The 24,797-nt window shown below is 45.1% G+C and overlaps 1 protein-coding gene across 18 annotated transcripts in view; it reads right to left on the bottom strand.

The window, feature by feature from the left end:
• Positions 1–24,797, bottom strand: part of PHACTR1 (phosphatase and actin regulator 1) — a 518,881-nt gene that overhangs the window by 45,232 nt on the left and 448,852 nt on the right. For all 18 annotated transcript variants that reach the window (XM_025265809.3, XM_044927143.2, XM_044927147.2 and 15 more), the window contains one exon: positions 12,874–13,195. In XM_025265809.3, the coding sequence (XP_025121594.1) occupies positions 12,874–13,195 (322 nt within the window). The remainder of the gene's footprint in view (positions 1–12,873; positions 13,196–24,797) is intronic.

Below are 24,797 nucleotides of genomic sequence, written 5' to 3'. Positions count from 1 at the left end.
GGTTTGGTCAGACATTATACAGATTTTGGGCTTCCCCAGTGGCACAGATGGTAAAGAATCTGCCTGCAATGGGGGAGACCTGGGTTCGAACTCTGGGTGGGGAAGATCTGCTAGAGAAGGAATTGGTTACCCACTCCAGTATTCTTGCCTGGAGAATTCCATGGACAGAGGAGCCTGGCAGGCTACAGTCCATGGAATCGCACAGAATTGGACACAACTGGGCGACTAACACTTTATAGCAACTTTGATATACACAGAATGCTTTGTTCTTGTGGAATTCTCTCGTTTAACCTGAATTTACATTCCATGGTGATAACATGGTAAAGTCAAAGTGAAGTCGCTCAGTCGTGTCTGACTCTCTGTGACCCCATGGACTATAGCCTACCAGGCTCCTCTGTCCATGGGATTTTCCAGGCAAGAGTACTGGAGTGGATTGCCATTTCCTTCTCCAGGGGATCTTCCCAACCTAGGGATCGAACCCGGGTCTCCCGCATTGTAGACAGACGCTTTACCGTCTGAGCCACCAGGGAAGTCAACATGGTAAACACAGTATCATTAAAGTAGGTGAACACACACACAAGAAAAAAATCATCCCTGGGTTGTGTTCACTGTTTCTCCTCCAGGTGGGCGATTAGGAACTAACACTGGAGGTGACCATGGAGCCCTTCACCCTGACCTCATAGCGGGAGTCTCCCTAACTCTCCCTGGACCACTGCCTGTAACGGTGATGAGAGCTGATGCTTTCAATGCTCACACGGCACCAGCATAAATCCATGTAAGCCTCATAGCCACCCTGTGAGATCAGAATTACTGTTACACTCTCATTTTAGAGAGGGAACGTGAGGCCGCCAGGCACGGTCACAGTGAGAGGGGTGCAGGCATTACTGAACTCAGGCAGTAGGGCTCGTAGAGCCTGGTCTTGTACTGATGTCACCTGGGCAGCAGCAGAGCCCTACAATGGCTTCAAGATTTACTTTTTCCAGAACTTTCTCTCCTTCTCACCACCACCCACACAACTCTTTGCTGCTGTCAGACAGGTCTGAACATGACATTCCTCAATTAAAAGACCTTTCAAGGGTCTCATTGTCAACTGGACAAACCTCACCCTCTTTGGAATGGACGAGGAGGTGCCTTGCCATCTGCACCCCTCATTCCTTCCAATCTGATTTGTTATTGTTATTTACCATGCACCCCGATTTCCAGCCACAGAGGCCTTTTGGCTTCTGAAGCATACCGTCCGGTTCTAAATGTTGCTTCTCGACCGGTATACAGATTTCTCAGGAGGCAGGTCAGGTGGTCTGGTATTCCCATCTCTTTAAGAATTTCCCACAGTTTATTGTGATCCACACAGTGAAAGGCATTGGCATAATCAATAAAGAAGAGATAGCTGTTTTTCTGGAATTCTCTTGCTTTTTCTATTTTGTCAGTTAGAACGGGACATGGAACAATGGACTGGTTCTAAATTGAGAAAGGAGTATGTCAAGGCTGAATATTATCACCCTGCTTATTTAACTTACATGTAGAGTACATCATGTGAAATGCTGGGCTGGATGAAGCACAAACTGGAATCAAGATTGCTGGGAGAAATATCAATAATCTCAGATATGCAGATGACACCACCCTAATGGCAGAAAGGAAGAGGAACTAAAGAGCCTCTTGATGAAAGTGAAAGAGACTGAAAAAGTTGGCTTAAAGCTCAACATTCAAAAAACTAAGATCATGTCACCTGATCCCATCATTTCATGGCAAATAGATGGAGAAACAATGGAAACAGTGACAGATTTTATTTTCTTGGGCTCCAAAATCACTGCAGATGGTGACTGCAGCCATGAAATTAAAAGACGCTCCTTGGAAGAAAAGCTATGACCAACCTAGACAGCATATTCAAAAGCAGAGACATTACTTTGCCAACAAACGCCCATCTAGTCAAAGCTATGGTTTTTCCAGTAGTCATGTATGGATGTGAGAGTTCGACCATAAAGAAAGCTGAGCGCCAAAGAACTGATGCTTTTGAACTGTGGTGTAGGAGAAGACTCTTCAGAGTCCCTTGGTCTACAAGGAGAGCCAACCAATCAATTCTAAAGGAAATCAGTCCTGACTATTCATTGGAAGGACTGATGCTGTAGTTGAAGCTCCAATACTTTGGCCACCTGATGTGAAGAACTGACTCATTGGAAAAGACCCAGAAAATGGGAAAGGTTGAAGGTAGGAGGAGAAGGGGATGACAGAGGATGAGACGGTTGGATGGCATCATCGACTTGATGGACATGAGTTTGAGCAAGATCTGGGAACTGATGAAGGGCAGGGAGGCCTGGTGAGCTGCAGTCCATGGGGTCACAAAGAGTCGGAAAAGATTGAGCAACTGAACTGAACTGAAGCACACTTTGAGCTCTCCTGCCATCACTCCACCTCAGAACAAGCCCCTCAGAGTTTGGTTTCAGCAGCCCACGCAACCTCAGGGAGAGCCTTGATGCCATTCTTTTGAGCAGCCTTTCCTGATTTTTCAGTGGAAACCAGCCCCTTCTGCATCCACAGCCTCTGTTCCCACCTCTTTTCTAGCACCTGTCGGGTTATATTATAATCACATATCTAAGCATTTACTCCCTGCCCCCAAAGACTACAAGCCTTTCAAAGACAGAGGCTGATTATCATTCTCTTCATGTCCTAGCCTCATTTTTGTCCACATTTTAAGAACTGATGGAAAAGTCAATCAAATATTTGAAGTCTCTAGGAGTCACAGTAGTCAGAATACAGTTCCCATCATTTAATTCACTAAAATAATCATCCTCGACCCTTAGACAGTCTTCCTGTGTAGAGAAAGTGTCCTATGAACAGAGAATTACAGATGTGGAAATAGCGAACTAGGGTTCTTAAGAAGATAACGCAAAGAGATAAGGCAGAGAGATCTGTGCAAAGAAGGCGGCCAGGGTACCCAGGACAATGTGAGCATAGAAGCACAGAGAGCTTATGGCCACCACATTTTCCCCAACTCTACACTCACAGGTTCTCAGGCCCCTTCAGTAAGATTGTCCAGAGTCAGGCTGCGTTGTATGGTGAGCTAGTCGGGCTAGAAGGTTTCTTCTCATGTGACATTCTACAATGAATTTATATTAACACCTAAGGGCCTACACTATTCTCCAGGGGGGAAAAAAAGAGATTCTGTGCCCTCATCTTGAAGGCTCCAAATGATGTAACTTTTCTGAGATGTGTTACGAGTAAGAAGAGATGCAATGGGTTTCTCGGTGCCGCAGTGAGGATGCAGCTCCCGGAGGATGGAAGGGCATCACTATCGTAGGCGATGCTCACTCCCCCGCTTCGCGCCTCCTCCAGTGTATGGATGTAGGTACACAGCACCTAACACATTCACTGGCGTATCACCTGCCTCCTCCAGAGAAAGGCAAGCCTGGGAGGATGTCCACTGTTTTGTCCTCACTTTCTCCCCAGACGATGGAAGTGCCTGAGTACTTTCCTTCATGAAACAACTGAATAAGCCAGAAGGAACAAGCAGAAGTTTACCTAAAATAGGAGGCCTGCTATTCACAAGAGACACACGAAAATAGGATTCAGGAAGCTTGAGAGTAAAACAGCAGTCCTAAGTCAGTAAAAAGCAGGCACTGCAAATTCTCTTCGCCTTCTCTCTGTCCCCATGACATGTCAGGGAAGTCCAAAGCTGTTTCTTCTCCCTTTGGTGCTGTCTCCATCCAAAACAACACTTAGCCAGTCTTCTTTTTGGAAAATCCAACTCTCCGTGTGGGCTCTACTAAAAGAAGTAGGGGGCTTCCCTGGTGGCTCAGTGGTAAAGCATCTGCCTGCAAATGCAGGAGATGCGGGTTTGATCCCTGGGTCAGAAGATCCCCTGGAGAAGGAAACAACAACCCAGTCCAGTAAGTATTCTTGCCTGGGAAACCCCACAGAGGAGCCTGGTGGGCTATAGTCCATGGGGTCGCAAAGAGTCAGACATGATTTAGTGACTGAACAACAACAAACCAAATAGGAGACATGTAAATTTAGAACACAGGGAGCTTCCCTGATGGTCCAGTGGCTAAAACTTCATACTCCCAATACAGGGGGCCTGAGTTCAATCCCAGGTCAGGGAACTAAATCCCACATGCCACAGCCAAGAGTTCTCGTGATGCAAGTAAAGATCTCACATGGCGCAACGAAGACTGAAGACCCCGTGTGCCACAACCAAGACCTGCTGCAGCCAAATTAAAAAAAGACAAAGAACACAATGGCACCCCATCAGGCCCCCATCCCTCCTCACCACTTTTCCCTATCATTTAAACAGTCACATGTTTCCAAGAAATCCACAGACTTTGAAAACTGAGACTGTTTCACCTTTCCTGTTCATGACTGGGTGAAGGAGAGGCAGCTTATTTTTAATAATTCATTAAGAAATGCATGCCAAGACATCTGTGACAACCAGGGTCATTATGCAGTTAGCCCCCTTTCAAGGGAGCTTAATAACCATCACTGTATCTCCATCACATGATAATAGGGAGATGCATATACAGCACTGTGAATAATCCTGGGCATGGGATTACCCGTCATCAAGCACCTTTGATACTCTCCTAGGAAATCAGGGGCAGGTTTTGAAATTAAAAATCACTGACTATTTTAAATCCTTTATCTTCCCTGAGAATACCTGGGAATCATTTCACCACTATTTTTAAAGAAAAACGTGTCATAAAGGGACACTGCTTTCTGGCATCTGATTTCATATGAAACCATTGTTAAAATGCAAAAGGGAAAAAAAAAAAAAAAAGATGACATTAACCTCCTGAAAGGACAGAGAAAATTTATTCCCCTCCAACAGGATGCTGAAAATGACATTAAACTTCAACAGGAATGGCTTTTGTCATTCAGACCGCACAGACTCATAAAAGGGAGTTTTCAGAGAGAGTTTTCAGTAGGACGTTTCTCCTTGGAGCCCAAAAACGTGTGAGAAATTATGCTACAGATGGCAGTGCCTGAGGCTGGAAGATGACAGAAGTAACCACTAACACCCTCAGTTCAGTTCACTTCAGTTCAGTCGCTCAGTCGTGTCCGACTCTTCGTGACCCCATGAATCGCAGCACGCCAGGCCTCCCTGTCCATCACCAACTCCTGGAGTTCACTCAGACTCATGTCCATCAAGTCGGTGATGCCATCCAGCCATCTCATCCTCTGTCGTCCCCTTCTCCTCCTGCCCCCAATCCCTCCCAGCATCACAGGCTTTTCCAATGAGTCAACTCTTCGCATGAGGTGGCCAAAGTACTGGAGTTTCAGCTTTAGCATCATTCCTTCCAAAGAAATCCCGGGGCTGATCTCCTTCAGAATGGACTGGTTGGATCTCCTTGCAGTCCAAGGGACTCTCAAGAGTCTTCTCCAACACCACAGTTCAAAAGCATCAATTCTTTGGCGCTCAGCTTTCTTCACAGTTCAACTCACATCCATACATGACCACAGGAAAAACCATAGCCATGACTAGACGGACCTTTGTTGGCAAAGTAATGTGTAATGTCTCTGCTTTTGAATATGCTATCTAGGTTGGTCATAACTTTCCTTCCAAGGAGGAAGCGTCTTTTAATTTCATGGCTGCAGTCACCATCTACAGTGATTTTCGAGCCCAAAATATAACGTCTGACACTGTTTCCCCATCTATTTCCCAGGAAGTGATGGGACCGGATGCCATGATCTTTGTTTTCTGAATGTTGAGCTTTAAGCCAACTTTTTCACTCTCCTCTTTTACTTTCATCAAGAGGCTTTTTAGTTCCTCTTCACTTTCTGCCATAAGGGTGGTGTCATCTGCTTTTCAGAGGTTATTGATATTTCTCCCAGCAATCTTGATTCCAGCTTGTGCTTCTTCCAGCCCAGCATTTCTAGAAAACAGTTTAATCAGCTTCCCTGGAGGAAAGCAAGCAGGCATTGTGGTGCTTATCACAGCTTTCTAAGATAAGCAACTCCACTGGAGATCTTGTGTTTCTGTGGGACTTTAGTCAGCAGGAAACGATGCCATTCTATATATAGAGCAGGAGACTGAGATTTCCTGAGTGGAGAATGTGTTTTCAGTCTTTTTTTCCAGTGGTGGTAATGAATGCAAATGAATGCATTTACATCCCTTGTTCTGTCCTTCTAGGGACCAATGACTCACATTTCTGAGATGGTGTCTGGGGTCAGGATGTGGTGAATAGAACCATATGACACACCCAGAGTCTGACTGAGAGCATTCTCCATCTCTCACGGAGGAACCAGACAGCGGTGGTTCTTCCACATGACTTTGTCCCTAGACGTCAGCCCATGTCCCAGGTCATGCTTGTCTGGACATGGGGTCAGGAGGGCAGGACCTGGAGTGAGGACCACATTTGGGTCCCAGCTGAGCCACTCATTAGTACAACATCTTGCTTTTTCAGTTCCTCATCAGGTAAATGGAGAAATGCTTCTATCAAACTCACAGGCTGCTGCAAGATCAGAGAGTAATGACTCGTAAACATCAATATTGGTAGTTGCTGTTTCAGCAAGGGATGTACTTAAAGCTCAGCAATTTATCATAAACCAATCATTATGGATATTATCCATTAGTTTATTAAAATACTTCCTTTAGCCTTTTCAATATCTTTGGCCTGCACAGTCTTTCTAGATAAATGGTTTCCAAGAAGATCAAAGAATCGATACTTTTTCATCGGGCAAATGAGGGATTTCTACTGATGCACACATAGGAAAATTCAGTGGCAGATTCTCTTCTGAAAAATATACTTCCTTTTTTTAATCCCTTTAAGGCTTCGAAAGATGTTAATGAATCATCTAGTCTCATTTTAACCTTCCTCTGACCAGTTGGCTCACCAGCCTTGTAGGAAAGGATCTGTCTTGCTCAAAGTGACATTACCTTGCTCTGCAATCTCATCCTACCCCTGAAAATAGCAATTATACTGCAAGACATTATCTACATGCAGCCACTTACAGATGATAAATATATGCTGTAAAACTGAAGTACTGGCCTAAAGTAAGAGATTGATAACTCTGGCCTCAAAGGGTCAGAGACAAATGTCTCACCAGAATTGCAGAAGATTTTGAAGAGATGGTCATCAGTGTAAGAAAGAGATGCTTTCCCTGGAAACACATTTCATTTGAAAATATATGCCATTTGCTAAATGATGAGCAAAATACCAAACTGCTTCAAATAAATGCCACTTCACAAATCAGATAACATGGGTATTCAGAGGTTCATTTTTGCTTGGTATCACGGCATATCTGCTCACCATCACATGAACACTCTGACTTGCAGGTGGAAACACTGACAGAAATCAGTGCAGTAATTATGTCAGACTGATAAAGCTAGAAGAAACCCAAGGGCCCGTCTAGTTCAGGACCAAGAGTTACTCTTTTCCCATGACCCTGGAGGCCACATAAAGAAAAGTAATTGTCACCTCGAAATGTTTTAATACTAAGATTATAAATGAACTGTGATCTTTGAAGAGTCTATAGATAATGATAGAATAATAGAATTAATGAAGATTGAAGGGATTTTTTTTGGGGGGGGTGGTTACTGATCTCAATTTCTTCTGTCCAATATTGAAACTGTCCCTTTTTCAATAATCTGGACAGGTAGTAATGTAATCCCTAGCTAATGTATGCAGTACTCAGTATTTTACTGAGTAATAATTTTACATTATTATTGTCCTCATTAATAAGAGTTCAAGATGGTTCTGGAAGCCTTTTTGGGTCTGGTTGGTCATCGTTGGTCTGGACTATCTATATTAACACAGATAAACAACTCCTCTGGGAAAACCATTCTATTTCTAAAAATACTCACATTAGGGTTAATTTCATGACATGGAATTAGAGGGTTGACGGGGACATCAACAGACGATCTCACCTGAAGGGTTTTCCTTTATGAAGCACACGAGTAAACCACTTGGGACAGCGGCCGGCCTGATCTTTTAAAAAGATCTCCTGTATTCTCTGCAAAGGTTCCTAGGCTCTCCTTAAGACAGATGACAATCTTCTGTCATTTCCTTCATTCTTGATGATTGGTCCTCTAAGAACCTGCTGAATAACGGTCAACGTCCTGCCTTTTCTTATTAAAAATCTCATCGCCCAGCTTGGAGTATCACTCCTTCCTTTAATCTGCCTAGAACATTCATTTTCTCATTCCTTTCCCCTCTTCTCCCGGTTCTTTCAGTCTCTTAGATTTCAGTTTAAATGCAGCTCTCCAGAGAAGCCCACCTGCGGACCCCCTGCCCTGCTCCCCGGGACGCCCCCAGCTCCTGCAGGTACTGGCCGGCCAGTGTGTGCTCCCAGCAGACTCCAAGCCGCTGTGAGGGCAGCACCCTTTATGTTTTGTGCAGGGATGTACCACCAGCAGGGCAGCAAGCTCTGAAGATTCTGAGGGTAAGGAACTCAGGAACACTGGAGGTGGAGAACAGAGGGAAAGAGACCCAGAGGTCAGCCTCCCTCCCACCTCCTGCAGGACCACAGTCACCAGGGTCACCAGGGTCTGGATGCTCAGCGGCTCCTGGCTCCCAGGGCAGGATGGGGAGCTCCGAGCAGAGCTGGGCGTAGCGACGGTCTGCCGTCTCTGACTCACTGGGCAGGCGCACCACGTGCCCCAGCAGCACCTCTCCATCCCCGCCAGGGCAGGGGGAACACTGGTGGGCAGCAGCAGTGGGAGCGGGGCATCTCGTACCACATACACCTCCATCCCCCCCAGCTCCTCTGGGATGGGCTCAAGCTCTTTCCTTGGGGGGAGGAAAAGCAGCTGACAGTGAGGCTCCCAGCCAGGCTCACACCTCAGTCACTGTCGAAGAAAAAGGACTAGGACAGAAGGGGTGGACCTGGGAGGCAGCCACGCTGCTGTGGAAGGAGGCCCTGGGCCACCCTGTGGAGTCACCTTCAAAAACGATCTGACTCATCAGTGAAGAGAAAATAAACGAAGATGATCTAATGCTGGAAAACCAACCCAAAATTTCCAACAAGATTGGATCAATTTGCAATATGCCTTCTAGGGGCACTCAAGGTCGATTTTGTGTGTGGTAGAATTTTGCTTAACTTTCACCATCATTTATTTACAGACATTTACTGTATGCTGTGTAATAAGACAACTGATATGGACTGATCGTCATTTGTTCCTCATGAACAACCCTATCGAGGTTGGTGGTGGTATTATTAACCCTGTTCTAAAGATGAGGAATCAAAGGCAAAATGAAGTGTGATCTCTGAGACTGAAACCCTAGCGTTTAGATTCTGGAGCCCATGTACTTAGCCGTGATGCAGGGACTGCCTCCAGCCTGGCCACGCCTCCCAGCGACTTCGATAAACACAGAAGATGGTCTCCAGTTCCCTCCCCCAAATCTCATGAGCCAGCACCACATCACTTTGCTTACAAAGATCCATCTAGTCAAAGCTCTGGTTTTTCCAGTAGTCATGTATGGATGTGAGAGCTGGACCATAAAGAAAGCGGAGTGCTAAAGAATGGATACTTTTGAACTGTGGCGTTGAACAAGACTCTTGAGAGTCCCTTAGACTGAAAGGAGATCAAACTAGTCCATCCTAAAGGAAATCAACCCTAAATATTCACTGGAAGGACTGATGCCGAAGCTGAAGCTCCAATACTTTGGCCACCTGATCCCAATGAGCGGCTCAGTGGAAAAGACTGTGGGAAAGGCTGAGGGCAGGAGGAGAAAGAGGCGACAGAGGGTGAGAAGATCAGATACCATCACTGACTCAATGGATATGAGTTTGGGCAAACTCTGGGAGATAGTGGAGAACGAGGAAGCCTGGAATGCTCAGTCCATGGGGTCACAAAGAGTTGGACACGACTTAGTGACTGAACAACCACCAAGCGCTATAACTAAAGTGACTTTAGTCTCATCAGGCATAGGTTAGGGTAATGGTTAAGAATCTTCATTCAAATCAAAACAGATTTAGAGTAATTTTGGGAGAACAAGAATAAGATAGAAAAGGGTCTAGAAACCATCTCAATACATGATTGATGAAATTTTTAGCCTGAAAGGGACAAACTACGGATAAAGGGAATATTATCTATCTTCAAAGATTTAAAAGTCTCTCATAGGAAAGGAAGATGAGAAATAAGACTGGGACAAGGGAATTATAAGAAGGAAGAAATCTGCAGTAATCAGACCTTCTGGACAATGGGGTGAGTTACGCTGGAATGCATCCTTCTTCTGATCTCATCCACCTGCAAAACCCCAATATCTCCCTCCTTCCCCACTTGCTCTCTGATTCATTTCAATAAAGAACTTGATCTGGTGTAGGTCCAACAGACCTATTCATTGGGCTACATGCGACTGAAATATTCTACAAAGACACAGGGAAATCAGGAATGTCTCGTAACTTATTGGTTAGCACTTTTAATGGAGACTTTTTAAATGGCATGCTTTAAGTGGAAATGTACCTAGCGACATCCTACTAGTATGCTGGGTGAGCATCTTTTTCAGGTGGTCAGATCTTTCCGGAAGAGATGCAAAAATGTTCTCGGGGTTACAGGAGATATGAGGAAATTGCATTCACTGCCAGTGGTCGGGTTTTTTTGAATTTTTGGATGTGAGGCATTTTTAAAGTCTTTATTGAATTTGTTACAATAGTGGTTCTGTTTTACATGTTTTAGTTTTGACCCCAAGGCATGTGGGATCTTAACTCCCTGACCAGGAATCGAACCTGTACCTCCTGCACGCGAAGTCTCAACTACTGGATCACTTGTCTTCTTTACGAAAGCAGTTGGCAAATTGCTATGAAACTATCTACAAGTTTGGTCTCAATTTCTGTACAATTTCTGCAGATGGGCAGCAAGTTTGTGGACTACTCTTTTGAGTAGCTGGTATGGGGGAATCCAGCCTTCTTTAGGTTCTTTCCTGACTTAGTCTCCCTAAGTGGTGTGAGGGTTAAGATGATAATAAAGTATGTAATAGACTAAAAAATGCCATCCAAATTTTACAATATTATTGTCCTCATTAACAATAATAGCAGTAGTTGAGGGACTTCCCTGGTGGTCCAGTGGCTAAGACTCCACACTCCCAATGCAGGGGGCCCAGGTTCGATCCTTGGTCAGGGAGGTAGATTCCACTTGTCACAACTAAAGATCCTGCAGGCTGCAACTAAGACCCAGTGCAGCCAAATAAATAAGTAAATACTTTAAAAATATGAGACACATTCATTAAAAGAAAAGAGAGAGAACAGTAGTTGAAAATGCTGGCAATGGGCCAAATATAATTTTTTTCCCCAGTGAGGGGTGATATTAATGTGAACCAATCAAGTCAGAATTCTCAGTGATAACAACTTCCCTGGGAGTCATTAATATCCCAAATGTAGACTACTTGGCTGAGACAGAGGTAGGGAAAAAGCCACTGAGAGGCAGGAAAAACAGAAAAGTGAAAGTCGCTCAGTTGTGTCCGACTCTTTGAGACCCCATGGACTATGGCTCCCCAGGCTTCTCTGTCCAGGGAATTCTCCAGGCAAGAATACCAGAGTGGGTTGCCAGTCCCGCCCCTGGGGACCTTCCTGACCCAGGGACTGAACGGGGCTCTCCTGCACTGCAGGCAGACTCTTCACTGTCCAAGGTACCAGGGCAACTACAACAGAAAGCTCCCGACTGTGTCCATCTCGCCCCCAGCTCTCTGCCTGGCGATTGGCCGGGCTTTCGAGGCTGAGGCCCAGTTGCAGCCCATCTGCAGGACCTAGGTGACTAGCCTGGGGTGGGCACTCGGGGCCCCAGCCCAGACCAGCCTCACGCAAGAACGCAACACTTTCTTCTGGTCACGCCACAGAACAAAGTCAAGCAACACCTTGGAACCACACTGGGAAACAGCCACCTCTTGGGCACAAGCAAGGTGGTATTTGAACACATTGCAGCTACTGCTAAGTCGCTTCAGTCGTGTCCGACTCTGGGCGACTCCATAGATACCAGGCTCCCCCGTCCCTGGGATTCTCCAGGCAAGAACACTGGAGTGGGTTGCCATTTCCTTCTCCAATGCATCAAAGTGAAAAGTGAAAGTGAAGTCGCTCAGTCGTGTCCAACTCTTAGCGACCCCATGGACTGCAGCCTACCAGGCTCCTCCATCCATGGGATTTTCCAGGCAAGAGTACTGGAGTGGGGTGCCATCGCCTTCTCCGCACACACATGAGCAATTCAGATCCAGCAGGAGAGCTCTCCCTGGGTGGCGGAGGGTTAGGGTCGCTTCTACAGGCCTGTCCTTGGATTCCCCCTGGAGGCAGAATCTGATGACAGAGGAGACTTCCGTGGTTGCAGGTACTTATTCAAGGCTCAAGCTCGTATAATCAGACTTCATCTGCCGCTTCCTCTATCAGTGAAAACAAGGTATAGCTCTTCCCTTTCTTTGCTTTTCTAGCACTGCTCTAGCCGTGATCATCTTTTCTTATTCTATATCTGCATTGCTTTTCATATCATAAAAGTAATATACACAAAATCAAAAATTAAGCAGTACAGAAAGAGATGAAATATAAAAGATTTTCTCCCATCTCCCCGCCCTTGGGGTTACCACACTAATAATGATGTGTATATATTTCCAAAAGATGTTAATGCCTACAGAAGCACAATATGTACTATCCATCCATCCATGCATCTATTCACCTATCCACTCACACACACACACACACACACAACCTCTTGATAAATGTGATTGTTCTAGTCTGGCAACTGGCAAGATGGTTTTTTCCTCCAAACTTCTCTTGACATTCAGATTTTGGTCTGATTTCACTTTCAAGCCACCCTCCCCCTGACCTCCTGCCCTATGCTGGCAGGAGTGCCAGCCCTTGAGCTGGTCTTCCTACCCCTTGGCTGTGGTCAGATGCCCCAATCCCACTCGGCCACCCCAGAAAAGCCCTCCCCCTCCCACCCTCCCCCCTGCCCTCCCTCACCTTTCCAGCCTCTGCATGGTCATGGCCAGCGTTTTGTTCAACTCCTCGATCATCCTGCAGCCCGAGGGGTGCAGGGGCAGGGAGCCAGTGGTGGAGGGGAGGTGCTGGCCCAGGCTGCCATATTGCAGCTGATGCTGGATCTGGGAGGGCAGGACGGTGTGGTGGTGCTGGGCCCCACCCTGTGGGCCACTCTTCTGGGCAGCGTAGGATGCCAGGGAGAGCTCTGGCCCCCCTACAGGCATACAGATCATGACTTTCTTTGGAGGTAGCGGAGGCGACAGCTTCACTGGCAAGCAAGGCAATTTCACGGGGGCACCAGGATCTGCAGCGGAAGGAAGGCGAGAGGCAGACGTGAGTTCAGGGGCATCAGGACAAACCTAGAACACCACGGGTGCCCACCTGGGCCCGTGGCCCTCGGGATGGGGCCCTGAGATGAAGTGCATCAACTGAAGAACCCGCAGGTGAGTGTCACTCAGCGCACTGTGTGAGTGGCACTCAACCACCGGCTCTCACTTCCTGCTCAAAGCACACTGGGACCCAGGTGGGGGGGCATGTGCCACCCTGCTGTCAGACTGAGGCTCACCAGCAGGAAGTGGGGACATGCTCTTCTGTGTATGGAAACCCAAGGATCTTCAAAGAGACCTTTTTTCAGGATATGTGCAATGCCGACAATTTTGGCACTGTACTGGGAAAACAGCCTCTTGGCTGGCACTTTCTAATAGGCATGGGATTAGAAGCCAGGCTGAGGTTCAAGTCCACTAAGAGCATGTCCCTCCAGAGGTGATTGTAATGCTACCAACCTTAATTCCTGCCGCTGGGGACAATCAGCCCATGCTTTTTAGGGTTCAAGGTCACAGAGCATGGCCAAGAAGCCCTGCTGCTCTGCTAAGACATCCCCTGAGCCTCAGTTTTCCCACCCACAGAAAGAGAGTACTGTCCACCCTCTAGGTCCATTATGAGAAGTAAACAGATTCACGTCTACACCATCTCCACGTGAGGGGATGAGAGGGTTGAGTCATCCCAGAGGAAGGGGCAGCTCTGCTTAATCAATTACTCCAAAGGACACTTTTTAAGAATTTCACAAAACCCCCAAACAAGTTAGCAGAGGGCTGGAGTATCAAATACACCCAGTATAGCCCTTGATAGGTAATATCTACTTGCTTGCTTAGTCATGTCCGACTCTGCAACCCCATGGACTGTAGCCCACCAGGCTCCTCTGTCCATGGAATTTTCCAGGCAAGGATACTGGAATGGGTTGCCATGATAGGTAACACATGTTATCTTAATTCATCCTGAAAAAAATATATACTAGGCTTCTCCTATGGGTTGTTGTGAGAGTCAGACAAGATAATGTGGACATGCTTATAAACTGCAAAGCATGACATATATCTGAGTCCTATCATGAAAAGACTCATGGCCGCCCCTGTGAGAGTCCACCTGGCCTGATCCTTCCCAGCCTGGGAGGCAGAAGATAGAAGCTGAGAAAGCAACAGAGTGAGTGGTGTTTAATTATAAGTAGTTCAGTTCAGTTCAGTCGCTCAGTCGTGTCTGAGACTCCATGGACTGCAGCACACCAGGCGTCCCTGTCCATCACCATTATAAGTGACTTCCCGGACACCCACTGTAAGTAAGTGGGTGAAAAAAACCTGGTGACGGTGAATCAGGTAGCAGAGCACAGAGGTTTCCAAGGCACCATCCTACAAGTTTTCCAAGTCTGTAACATGGCCCTGTGGGAAGGGAAATGGCAAGGTCCTCCAGCTTCCAGTATGCTGTTCCAATGTGCACAGCCCTGCATTAGTACTGAGACCCCGTGGGAAGGCTGCAGAACCAGGAGTTAGAAAACCTGGATGCTCTGCTATTAACTGTGTGTGTGTGTGGCGGGGGGTAGTTGCTCAGTCATGTCTGACTCTTTTCGACCCCATAGACTGTAGCCCGCCAGGTTCCACTGTCCATGGGATTCTCCAGGCAAGAATACTGGAGTAGGTTGCCATGCCCTCCCCTCCAGGGGATCTTCCAGACCCAGGGATGGAACCCTGGTCTCCTGCACTGCAGGCAGATTCTTTACCATCTGAGCCACCAGGGAAGTGCTCTGCTATTGATTGGCTAAGAAATATATCTATACTTCTTGGGACCCAGGCACTTTTATATCTAAAAATCCAGGGGTTAAAAAATGCCTCCTTTATCTTGCCAGCATCTCCCTGAACACGACACTTTGCATCTCTCTGATGCATGATATTCATGGGTGATGATGGGAGGACACATAAGACCTCCTGCACTGGTAACAATAAATGGGGTACAGGCAAAGCTCTCTGCTTGCTGACTTAGAAATGGATGGGTCTTCTGCAGCCAGACTGATGGAGACGCAGTATATTCATAAATCTGTCTCCGCTGATGGAGTGGAAAGAGCAAAACCCAGTTCCAGAGAACAAGGAAAATAAACCCCAGCTATGTCACAGAGCTATAAAACCCAAGAGGACTGTATTTCCAAACCTGACACAGCTCTGGCTTATGACTTCAGATAAGAAAATGAAAACCCCAGATGACTTCTGTAGTGGAGCCTGGCGTCAGAGCACTGCAGTCTATGCACAGAACGAGTCTGCGCTAAATGGATCCACCCTGAGCCTCTCCCCTCACCTTTTCAGTTTGCACCAGCTGTAGCACCTACAGAGGCATTTGTAACCGCTTCTGTATCAGACAGCGTCATCAATGATAGTAGCACTTAGCATCCTAATGAACAAAAGGGATGCAAGAATTTCTCAGTCATTTGCCACCTGGTTCCAGTGACTCAGAATCTCCGACCTCCTTTCGTGCATACAGGCATCCATTCAAAAACACGAAGAGTTTATAAGAAGCATATTTAAGTTGATAAGAAGTGTTCAGAGTCCACTATCACAAACCAAAAGGCAGAGCACCAAAGAACTGATGCTTTCGAATTGTGGTGCTGGAGAAGACTCTTGAGTCCCTTGGACTGCAAGGAGATCCAACCAGTCCATCCTAAAGGAAATCAGTCCTGAATATTCATTGGAAGGACTGAGGCTGAAGCTCCAATACTTTGGCCACCTGATGTGAAGAATTGACTCACTGGAAAAGACCCTGATGCTGGGAAAGATTGAGGAGAGAAGGAGAAGGGGGCGACAGAGGATGAGATGGTTGATGACATAGCTAATGATTCAATGAACATGAGTTTGAGCACACACCAGGAGATAGAGAGGGACAGGGAGGCCCGGCGTGCTGCAGTCCATGGGTTTGCAAATGGTCAGACATGACTGAGCAACTGAACAACATCACCAACTACTGAATCAGATTCCCTGGGCTGCAAGAACGGCTCCACTAATTCTTTTGGGCCACCTTAGGGATTGTAAGGTAGTCTGGCCCTTTTTTGGTCAAATGCCTGGAAAGGCCAAAATGTGTTGACTGACCCCTCATGGTGAGAGGGACAGAAGAGTAACAAGTGATGAGGTTTAAATGCCATCAGCCTGCATAGGTCTCCTGAACCAGCCTAGCAGATGGACAGCACAGTGGGCACCTGACATGGTGAGGACCAAGTCCAGAACCTGCCAAAATCCTAAAAGAAGGGCCATTATCACATAGGCACCCCCAGCCCCTGACTTTGTTTCAGAGCCACTTTGCAAAGATACAATTTTGTTTTTAAGTGGATCCTTCCTGTCATCTCCCCAGGTGGCCTCCCTGAGATGCTGGTGGCACTGGGCAGTGGAGGGGCTGCTCACTAGCCACCTGGGTCACTTGGCACATCGGCTCTCCTGCAGCTATACTCGATCTTGTAAAAGTCATGTTACACATCAGGAAAGTGCTCTCAAAGAGTCAGAACTGCAGATGTCTCTATAATCATGAGAACACACATTTGTTCCTAAGATCAGTATTTTGTTGGAAATGATTTTTAAGTTATGGATAAAAACACATCCTCTGGTTTATTTTGGCACCAATGCTGACTTGTGCTATTGCTCCCAGGGAGACCAGGCAACGAGAGGGCCAGGGAATTGCCATGTGGGTGGTTGAACCCGAGCTTTCCACATGACAGGTGTAAAGGAAGGAGAGAGGGTCCGGAGGTGGGCAGCAGAAAGGAGCCTGCATTGGATGTGCCCGCCAGGGAGGACTGCTGTTTGTGACCATCCAGGCAAAGGCTAGGAGGGAGTCAAATCAAAATCACAAAGTCCTGGAAGCAAACACACATATGCTGGTCTGGTCTCAGAACCCTGGAACCAGGGGCTCTCTCTGTGAGGTTCAAAGGCAGTAAATTTAGATCACAGACAACAAAAAACTACATAGACTATCTCCCTATTAAGAGGTAGTACAGCAGAAAGTAACCCCATTCCCTGACGGCTCAGATGGTAAAGAATCCGCTTGCAATGCAGGAGACACAGGTTCGATCCTTGGGGCAGGAAGATCCCCTGGAGAAAGGAATAGCAACCCAGTCCAGTATTCTCGTCTGGGAAATCCCATGTACAGAGGAGCCTGGTGCACCATAGTCCATGGGATCTCAAAGAGTCGGACATGACTGAACAACTGACTACACACTACACATCAGAAACTAACATAACATTGTGAATCAATTATACTCCCATTAAAAAATATGTATTTGTGGATGGAAGATAGGATATCTGGGGTTTGATTCAAAATAATCCCATGGGAGAAGACTGTCAGAGGGTTAAAAATGAAACAAGACTGGTCTAACCAAGGGGTACACAGAGGTTAACCATAATAATCTCTTTACCCATGTACATGTTTGGAAGTTTCCATTACAGAAAAATTTTTAATAAAGAAAAAATAAACACTGCTTGAAACATGAAAAAAAAAAGAGGTAGTATATTCAGGGTTGAACTAAGAAGTTCAAGCTAGATCCATGTTTTAAGAAGGAGAGATGGGGATGGCCACAGTTCATCTCTAACTCTCCATCCATCTGATGTACGATATTTATTCACCGTCGAAGGACATGCTCAGATTTCTTGCATTTATAGTGATCGCGGTGGCTGGTCTAACCATCTGCAGAGCATCCCCACTCCCCCATGCGATTCCCAGTGTACTTGCTGACACCTAAGGCTGGACCGCAGGTTTGCCTGATGGATGACTCTGATGTTTAACTGCTGCTCTCAAGAGGGGTGGCTTTTCTACCTATGCTATCACATTTCCTTTAAATACTACAGAACGCATGAGAATTAGATTTCATTTTCAGCAGCACTCAGAGATGGAGAACAATGTGCACCGATTCTCCTGAAGAAGAAAATAACCTGCTATGAACTCTTCGGCAAACGATCATCGAGCTCCTCCTTCAACACCTCTGCAATGGGCCGCTGTGCCTCTCACAGCCTCCTGTCCTGCTGCTGAGGGGCAATGGCCAAGGACCCTCAGGGAACACAGCAGACCAAATGCCCACTCGGAAGGGAAACCTGCCGCTGGGACATTTGAACAATGTCCAAGAGGAAGATCCAAGGGCAGCAACTCTGTGTCCTCTTCATTTTCAGGGAGACACTGGATAGCCTCAGTCACATTCATCCATCCAGTTGTAAATCCACCCAACAGCAGCAGCATCCATTTTATCCAAGCAACGTCAAGGAGACAGGCTTGGATGAAATCAAGCAATTGCAGCTAACCGTCCTCAAAAGATGTCCACTTCTTCCTCCAAAAAGTTACATCCCTCACCACAGCTTTCAAGGTTCTCCAGTTTCCTTTCAACCCACTGCTGGCCTGATCTTTCTTGATTTCCCTAGCAGAATCGCACTTTCCGGCCAAGCTGAGCCATTTGCCATGTCATGAACACCCTATGCCTCGTATGCACGAGCCTCTCTGAACCCTGCTTCCTACTTCCTGGCAACGTCCCCTCCGATCCCTACTTGTCTTGTTCATCTCTAAGGCCTGTCTTCAATACATCCTTTTCTACCATGCTTTTCCTGACTCTTTCAAAAGGATTTGATCTCTTACTATTTGAATTTCTTTAGAACCATGTTTATACATCTTTAGATTAAACATTTTCTGTAGCTTACAACCATCTACAACTCTGAGAGCTGATTAGAGAACACTTTTTGTAAACTGTGTCAGGGTTGGAAGAGTATTTTGCTCATAGTGCAAAAAACACACAAAGTATAAGCACCATTCAGACTTAACAAAAGACAGAAATCCACGAGAGCCACAACGTGGATGAACCCTGAGGATAACACGCTAAATGGAAAAAGCCAGCCACAGAAAGACAAATTGGGCTTCCGTGGTAGCTCAGACGGTAAAGAATTTGCCTGCAAGGCAGGCGACCTGGGTTCGATCCCTGGGTGAGGAAGATCCCCTGGAGAAGGAAATGGCAACCCACTCCAGTATTCTTGCCTGGAGAATCCCATGGACAGAAGCGCCTAGTAGGCTACAGTCCATGGGGTTGCAAAGTATCGGACACAACTGAGCAACTAACCGCAGTGAAATTCATATAAACAAGGAGTAAAAAGGTGGTTACCAGGGTTAAGGAGAGATAAAGGGGAGACTGTTTAATAGGCAGAATTTCAATTTCGCAAGATGAAGAAGTCCTGGAAATCCACTACACAATGTGATTATACATAACATTACTGACTGTACATTTTAAAATGGTTAAGGTGGTAAATTTTATATGCTTTCACCACAAAAAGAAAAGTGCCAAGTGAATTAAATCTGTACCCTAACAGCATTACCAAAAAACAAAAGGTACTCTGCTGCAATCTTTGCCTTGATCACAGAGGTCAGAGCAGAAAGCATCCTTTTAAACATGTTTCATCAAAAGACAGTCCTTAGATTCACTAAGAAAATAATTTCTGTATTTTGAGAAAAGACAACCAGGACCAGAATACTAGGGAGAAATGGGTATAAAGATTAAACTCAGGTAAATTTCCCATTTCTTCAAAGTATCAGTTATCCAGAGACGGTGAACCCTAACCTTCTTTAGGAGGCTTCTGAGTTACTATCCATTTTTTTCTGTTTAAAAGCACAGTTGAGGTCCAGGGTCCCGATGCTCTAATCATTCATTTTCTTGCACTTTCTGAATAGAAAGCCAGGAAGGAAGGCAGGGACAGACATGAAAGGAGCTGGATGATTTGGGAGAGCTGGAGAGGAAGCTGAAAGAGGAGAACAAGGAGGGTGGGATGGGATATTCTGGGGGAGAAACGGGGCCAGAGGGTCAGACAGCGACAGAGACATACGATGAACTGTCGGATCAGAGTGTGATTGTAGAAAACCCACGGTGGACACTCTCCTCAAAACGAGAGAGGCAGGCTCTAAATAGAAACACTGGTTCTACCTTGACAAGCCCTGGATAGAGGATTCTCATTAGACACCTGCTGGGGCTGAAAAAATACCACAGGGCCTGGATGCTGTCTGGCAGGGAAATCTGCAGCTACAAGTACTTCGTAACATTGAAACTAGCAATCAACCAGTTCTGGTTATACAGTTAAGTTTCCCTGTATTTCAGGCTCTAAAGACAGTGCTACAAAGTCACATTAGCAGAAGGACTTGTTTTTGAGGATCAGGAGGAGTTCCCTTTCTTTGCTGAATTGTGTGTTTCCAACGGTGGTCCAGTGCTTCCCACGCGATCGGCCCCATTCTTGATCCTCAGACTGTCTCGTTCTAGCACCTGCTTTGAAACCCAACTCGACTACTTTTTCTCTTTATAGTCAACTGCCTTTTAAAAGTTATTTTCAAAGGGCTGAATTTTTTTTTGTCTTTGAGTTATACAAAAAAAGCACATTTTCTAATTTGTTAAATAGATTAAAAAGCAAGGGAGCCAAAAAAGCCAACCAAAACAAACAAAACCCGAAGAAGACTAATGACTTCATTGTCACAAATGTTAAGAATAGGTATCTTAGTGGAGATAGCGTAAACTAACGGTGACAAGTGAGGACTCTGGGATAAAACGAAACAGAGTCTATCTAGCTATGTCACCATGACTAAGTTATTTAACTTCTCTGAATTTCATTTTCCTCCTCTATAAAAAAGAAAGAATAAAGATGCTAGTATTGTAAATTTTTCCAAAAATGGCACCTGCCATTATTACCTAAGTGTGATTGTCAGACTGTGAAGCTCAGCTAGCACATAAATTGATTATCCTTCATTGCAATGGCTCCTGTAGGGTACCTAATCGCAGGTACCTTATGCAGAAGGAATAGATTATTCAGGCAATGTTTAGCATTTGATTTCTGGAGCCAGGATGGCTGAAGAGGTGACTGACAAAGAAAAGTAGGAGACAATATTTTTTGCTTCTACCCCTCTTTTTTCCTGGGGTCAGCCATCCTTCTAAGAAGGATACATTTGGAAAATTATTCATCTCAGATCATATTGGTTACGCAACGAGCTCTGCTGGGCACTGTGTCCTTCCAGAAAGGAAAGGAAGTTAATGCCCAGCAATTCCTGATCCTATATTACATCCTCTGTGTGCATACTGATGTTGGAGATAAGCTGGATGAGGATAACAACAAGAGAAGAAGAAAGTTTGGGAGAGCGAGCGGGCTTCTATCTACTGGCTGAAGAACAGAGAAAATGCATGAGACAATCTCCAAGTTAATTATGGTTTTCTGGATTAAATGGAAGCAAATGCCAAAGCAGAGGAATTTCTGCATGTCTTTCCCTGCATGTTCCCAGCTGTAGTCCAAGTCCAGGTTCACGCTTCCTCCAGCATCCACCGGATCATTAACCACTGTCACTTCCTATTAATCACGCATGGTGTCTTTCAAACTGTTGTCTGTTTCCTTTTAAAAATGTCAACAGAACAATAGATACTGAGAACACGCTAAAACTCCTAAGTCTCAATTTAGAGTTCTGCTAGAATTCTCAGTTTATTAATTCCTTCTGACACAGCCCAGATGTCTCTAGAGTAATTAGTAACAGAACAGGGTTAATGTGGCTGCTTCGTGGTGATGCAGATTCACTGTGACGGATGGTTCACTTACAAAAATGAAGCAAGTTCAGTCAAGTTTAATCCTGAAGGGGAAGCACCACACTTGCCCCCTGTACACATCTGTGCCTATCTTGTCATCATCGTATTTAAGTGGCTACCAGGTACAGTACGGTCAGAGATCATCAGCTTTCACACATTTTTTTAATCCATTTGCCCTAAGCTCTATAGAAGTGAGATGTGCAGATAATGGGTAAAATTCACTCTCTTGGGGAAAGAACAAGGGGGAGCCAGAGAGACAAGGCTAACAGAGCAAGAGAGCCCTGTAAATGCCAGGCTTGTGGCTGAAGTTCTTAATTAGGCAAATAAATTATAGGGCAGTGTTTGTTTTTAAAAAAAATACTGCCAATTCTTTTTATTTTTTTTTTAAGTCTTCTGGTGTGGGCCATGTTTAAAGTCTTTACTGAATTTGTTACAATATGACTTCTGTTTTTCATGTTTTGGTTTTTTGGCCAAGAGGCATGTGGGATCTTAGTTCCCTAACCAGGGATTGAACTCACACCCTGTGCCCTGGAAGGCAAAGTCTCAACCACTGGACCACCAGAGAAGTCCCTGTTAATTCTTCTTTTAAAATGTCTTATCTACTCATCCATTCTCTCTCTTCCCACTGCCATCAGCTGATAATTTTAGCTTCTGTTTCAACAAATGGAGCGGCCTCTCAAAGTGTCTCCCTGCCTTAAATTGTTCGATTTAATTCAACTAATGCTTCTGGAGAATGAGGCATACAGGTGGCTTCACTGGCTTCTCGGTTCGGCTGTCAACCTCCTCTTCTTCTGGTTCATTTTACACAATGACCCAGGAATGTATTTTAAAGTCCAGTTTTCACCCTATCACTCACTCCCCAGCTCAAAATCCTCCAAAGGCCTCCACTGCCTAAAATCGAAATTCTCACATGGTAGGTAGGAGTAAACCCTCTCTCTCAACACAGCCCAAGAAGGCCCCTCCATCCCAGCTTCGCCTCCTTGTCACTGGCCTGAAGCAGGGCCACCACTGAGCCTTTCCTCATTTTCTTTAAGTCCTTCATGCCTTAAGGGTGGGCTCAAGTTTCAGGCTCTCCAGGAGCCTTTTTAGCAGACTGTGCTAAACGGCAAGGATTACACCTGATGGTAGTTATTCTGGCATTCTACTTCTGGAAATTTAATGAGGATATATTCACAATTGTATATATATCATGTACATATATACTGAGCTGTCATATTTTGATACCTAGCACAGTATTCTGCCTACAGTTAGGTGTGCTGAATAAATATGTACTATATACAGGAGTTTACTTTTTTCAATATTTAAGCTTTCTCAAGGGAAACTTGGCCTCTCAGTCTTAAAATGTACACAGACCTTAAAGGTACATAATTTAGTTCTAGAATCAGAATGAGCAATTCTCATACCAGGAATAAGTGAGGAAAAACTCAGAAATGCTTATAAAAATACATGCACATTGTGGAGATATTGAGTTTTTTATAATAAGGAAGATAGAAACCCCTGAAGGGGTCCCTCATTTAATTGGGATCCCCTACAATGTAGCTAACAAAATCACTTTGTGGAATATTTTAGTAACATGAGGACCAGTTCATAAGACATAAGTGAGGGCAAAGAAAAAGTAAACTAGTATTTCACTTTTTCTGTTAGATAAATGACAGACAGTGGTTATCTTTTCAGGGAGGCTTAAGAAGGCTCTTTTCCTTTGTGGTTTTCTCTGCATTTAAATTTGGGAACAGTAAAGTGTTACTATTGTGTTGAGCAGTTTCTTTAATTGGAAACTTGCTCTTTTGAACCACAAACACTGACTTGGATGGGTATGTACTTTGATAGAGGAGCTTGACACAAACTTCTATTTGAATTGTAATCTAATAAGCCTCCTCATCATGTGAGAGACGTCCTGCGACCATGGAAACAACAGTGATTGATTTAGGAATAGGGAAACACAGGGTCTAATGTTGGCTTTACTGCAGAATTCCCACCAGCCCTGGAAAAGTCACTTCTTTCCTTGAATCCCAGTTTTTTAATGATAAAATAAATGGATATTCTTGCATCCTCCTTCCATCTTACAAAAATGTATAGGGATCAATTAGAAACTATTTATCAAAATAGCAAACATATAAAAAGGAAATCAGTCAGTATCATGTGGGATTATTGTCAAGGTTGGAGAAACATCCCTCTGAAATCTTGAACCTCTGATTATACCACAACTTTAAACCACTAAGTGGTACCCGGTTCACGTGCTAATGTACAGCAGTGCAATTCCCTAAATGCCCAATGGACGATTCACGTGCTAATGTACAGCAGTGCGATCCCCCTAAATGCCCAATGGACGATTCACGTGCTAATGCACAGCAGTGCAATCCCCTAAATGCCCAGTGGAATAACTGTAGGTGCGTGTGTTAGCTAACAGTGAACAATGAATTTTAAAGTCATGTCAGGTTATTACAAAATATTGAACACAGTCCCCTGTGCTATATAGTAAATCCTTGATGCTTATCAAGCTTATCTATTTTCTGTAGAGGTTTGTATCTGTTAATCCCACGGATAATCTGAAAAAATATATATAACTGAGTCATTTTGCCATACACCCGATTAAAACAGTATCATAAATCAACCACACTTCAATTAAAAAGCAGTCATTTTAGGACAACATTCCTCTTAAAAGTATTTTCCACAATATTTTGCAAATTACTATCGTTGCCTTTTTTTCCCCCCCAAAGAGAACAGTACAGGTATACAATTTAAAAGAAGAAATACACTGGGTTTCAGATGAAGTATTCGGAGACAAAAAATTGAATGCTTTAGCAAACTCATGATGAAGAGAACGGGTGCTCCTCTATCTCCACGAAGATTTGGATGGTGAATCTAACCCACCTAGACAGGCAAACACTCTTAGCCACATCAATGCCAACGGACATACTTACCGGTGCACACGACTGGAGGCTCTGAGCACGTGGCTGGCAGGTGTATACTGCATGCCTCGGAACACACACATACAAACCCAGGTCACAACGGCGTGTACCAAGAC

This window comes from Bubalus bubalis, chromosome 2, assembly GCF_019923935.1.
Source record: "Bubalus bubalis isolate 160015118507 breed Murrah chromosome 2, NDDB_SH_1, whole genome shotgun sequence".
NCBI lineage: Eukaryota > Metazoa > Chordata > Mammalia > Artiodactyla > Bovidae > Bubalus > Bubalus bubalis.
Note: the sequence above shows the minus strand (reverse complement) of the source record. Positions and strands in the feature narration are given on the sequence as shown.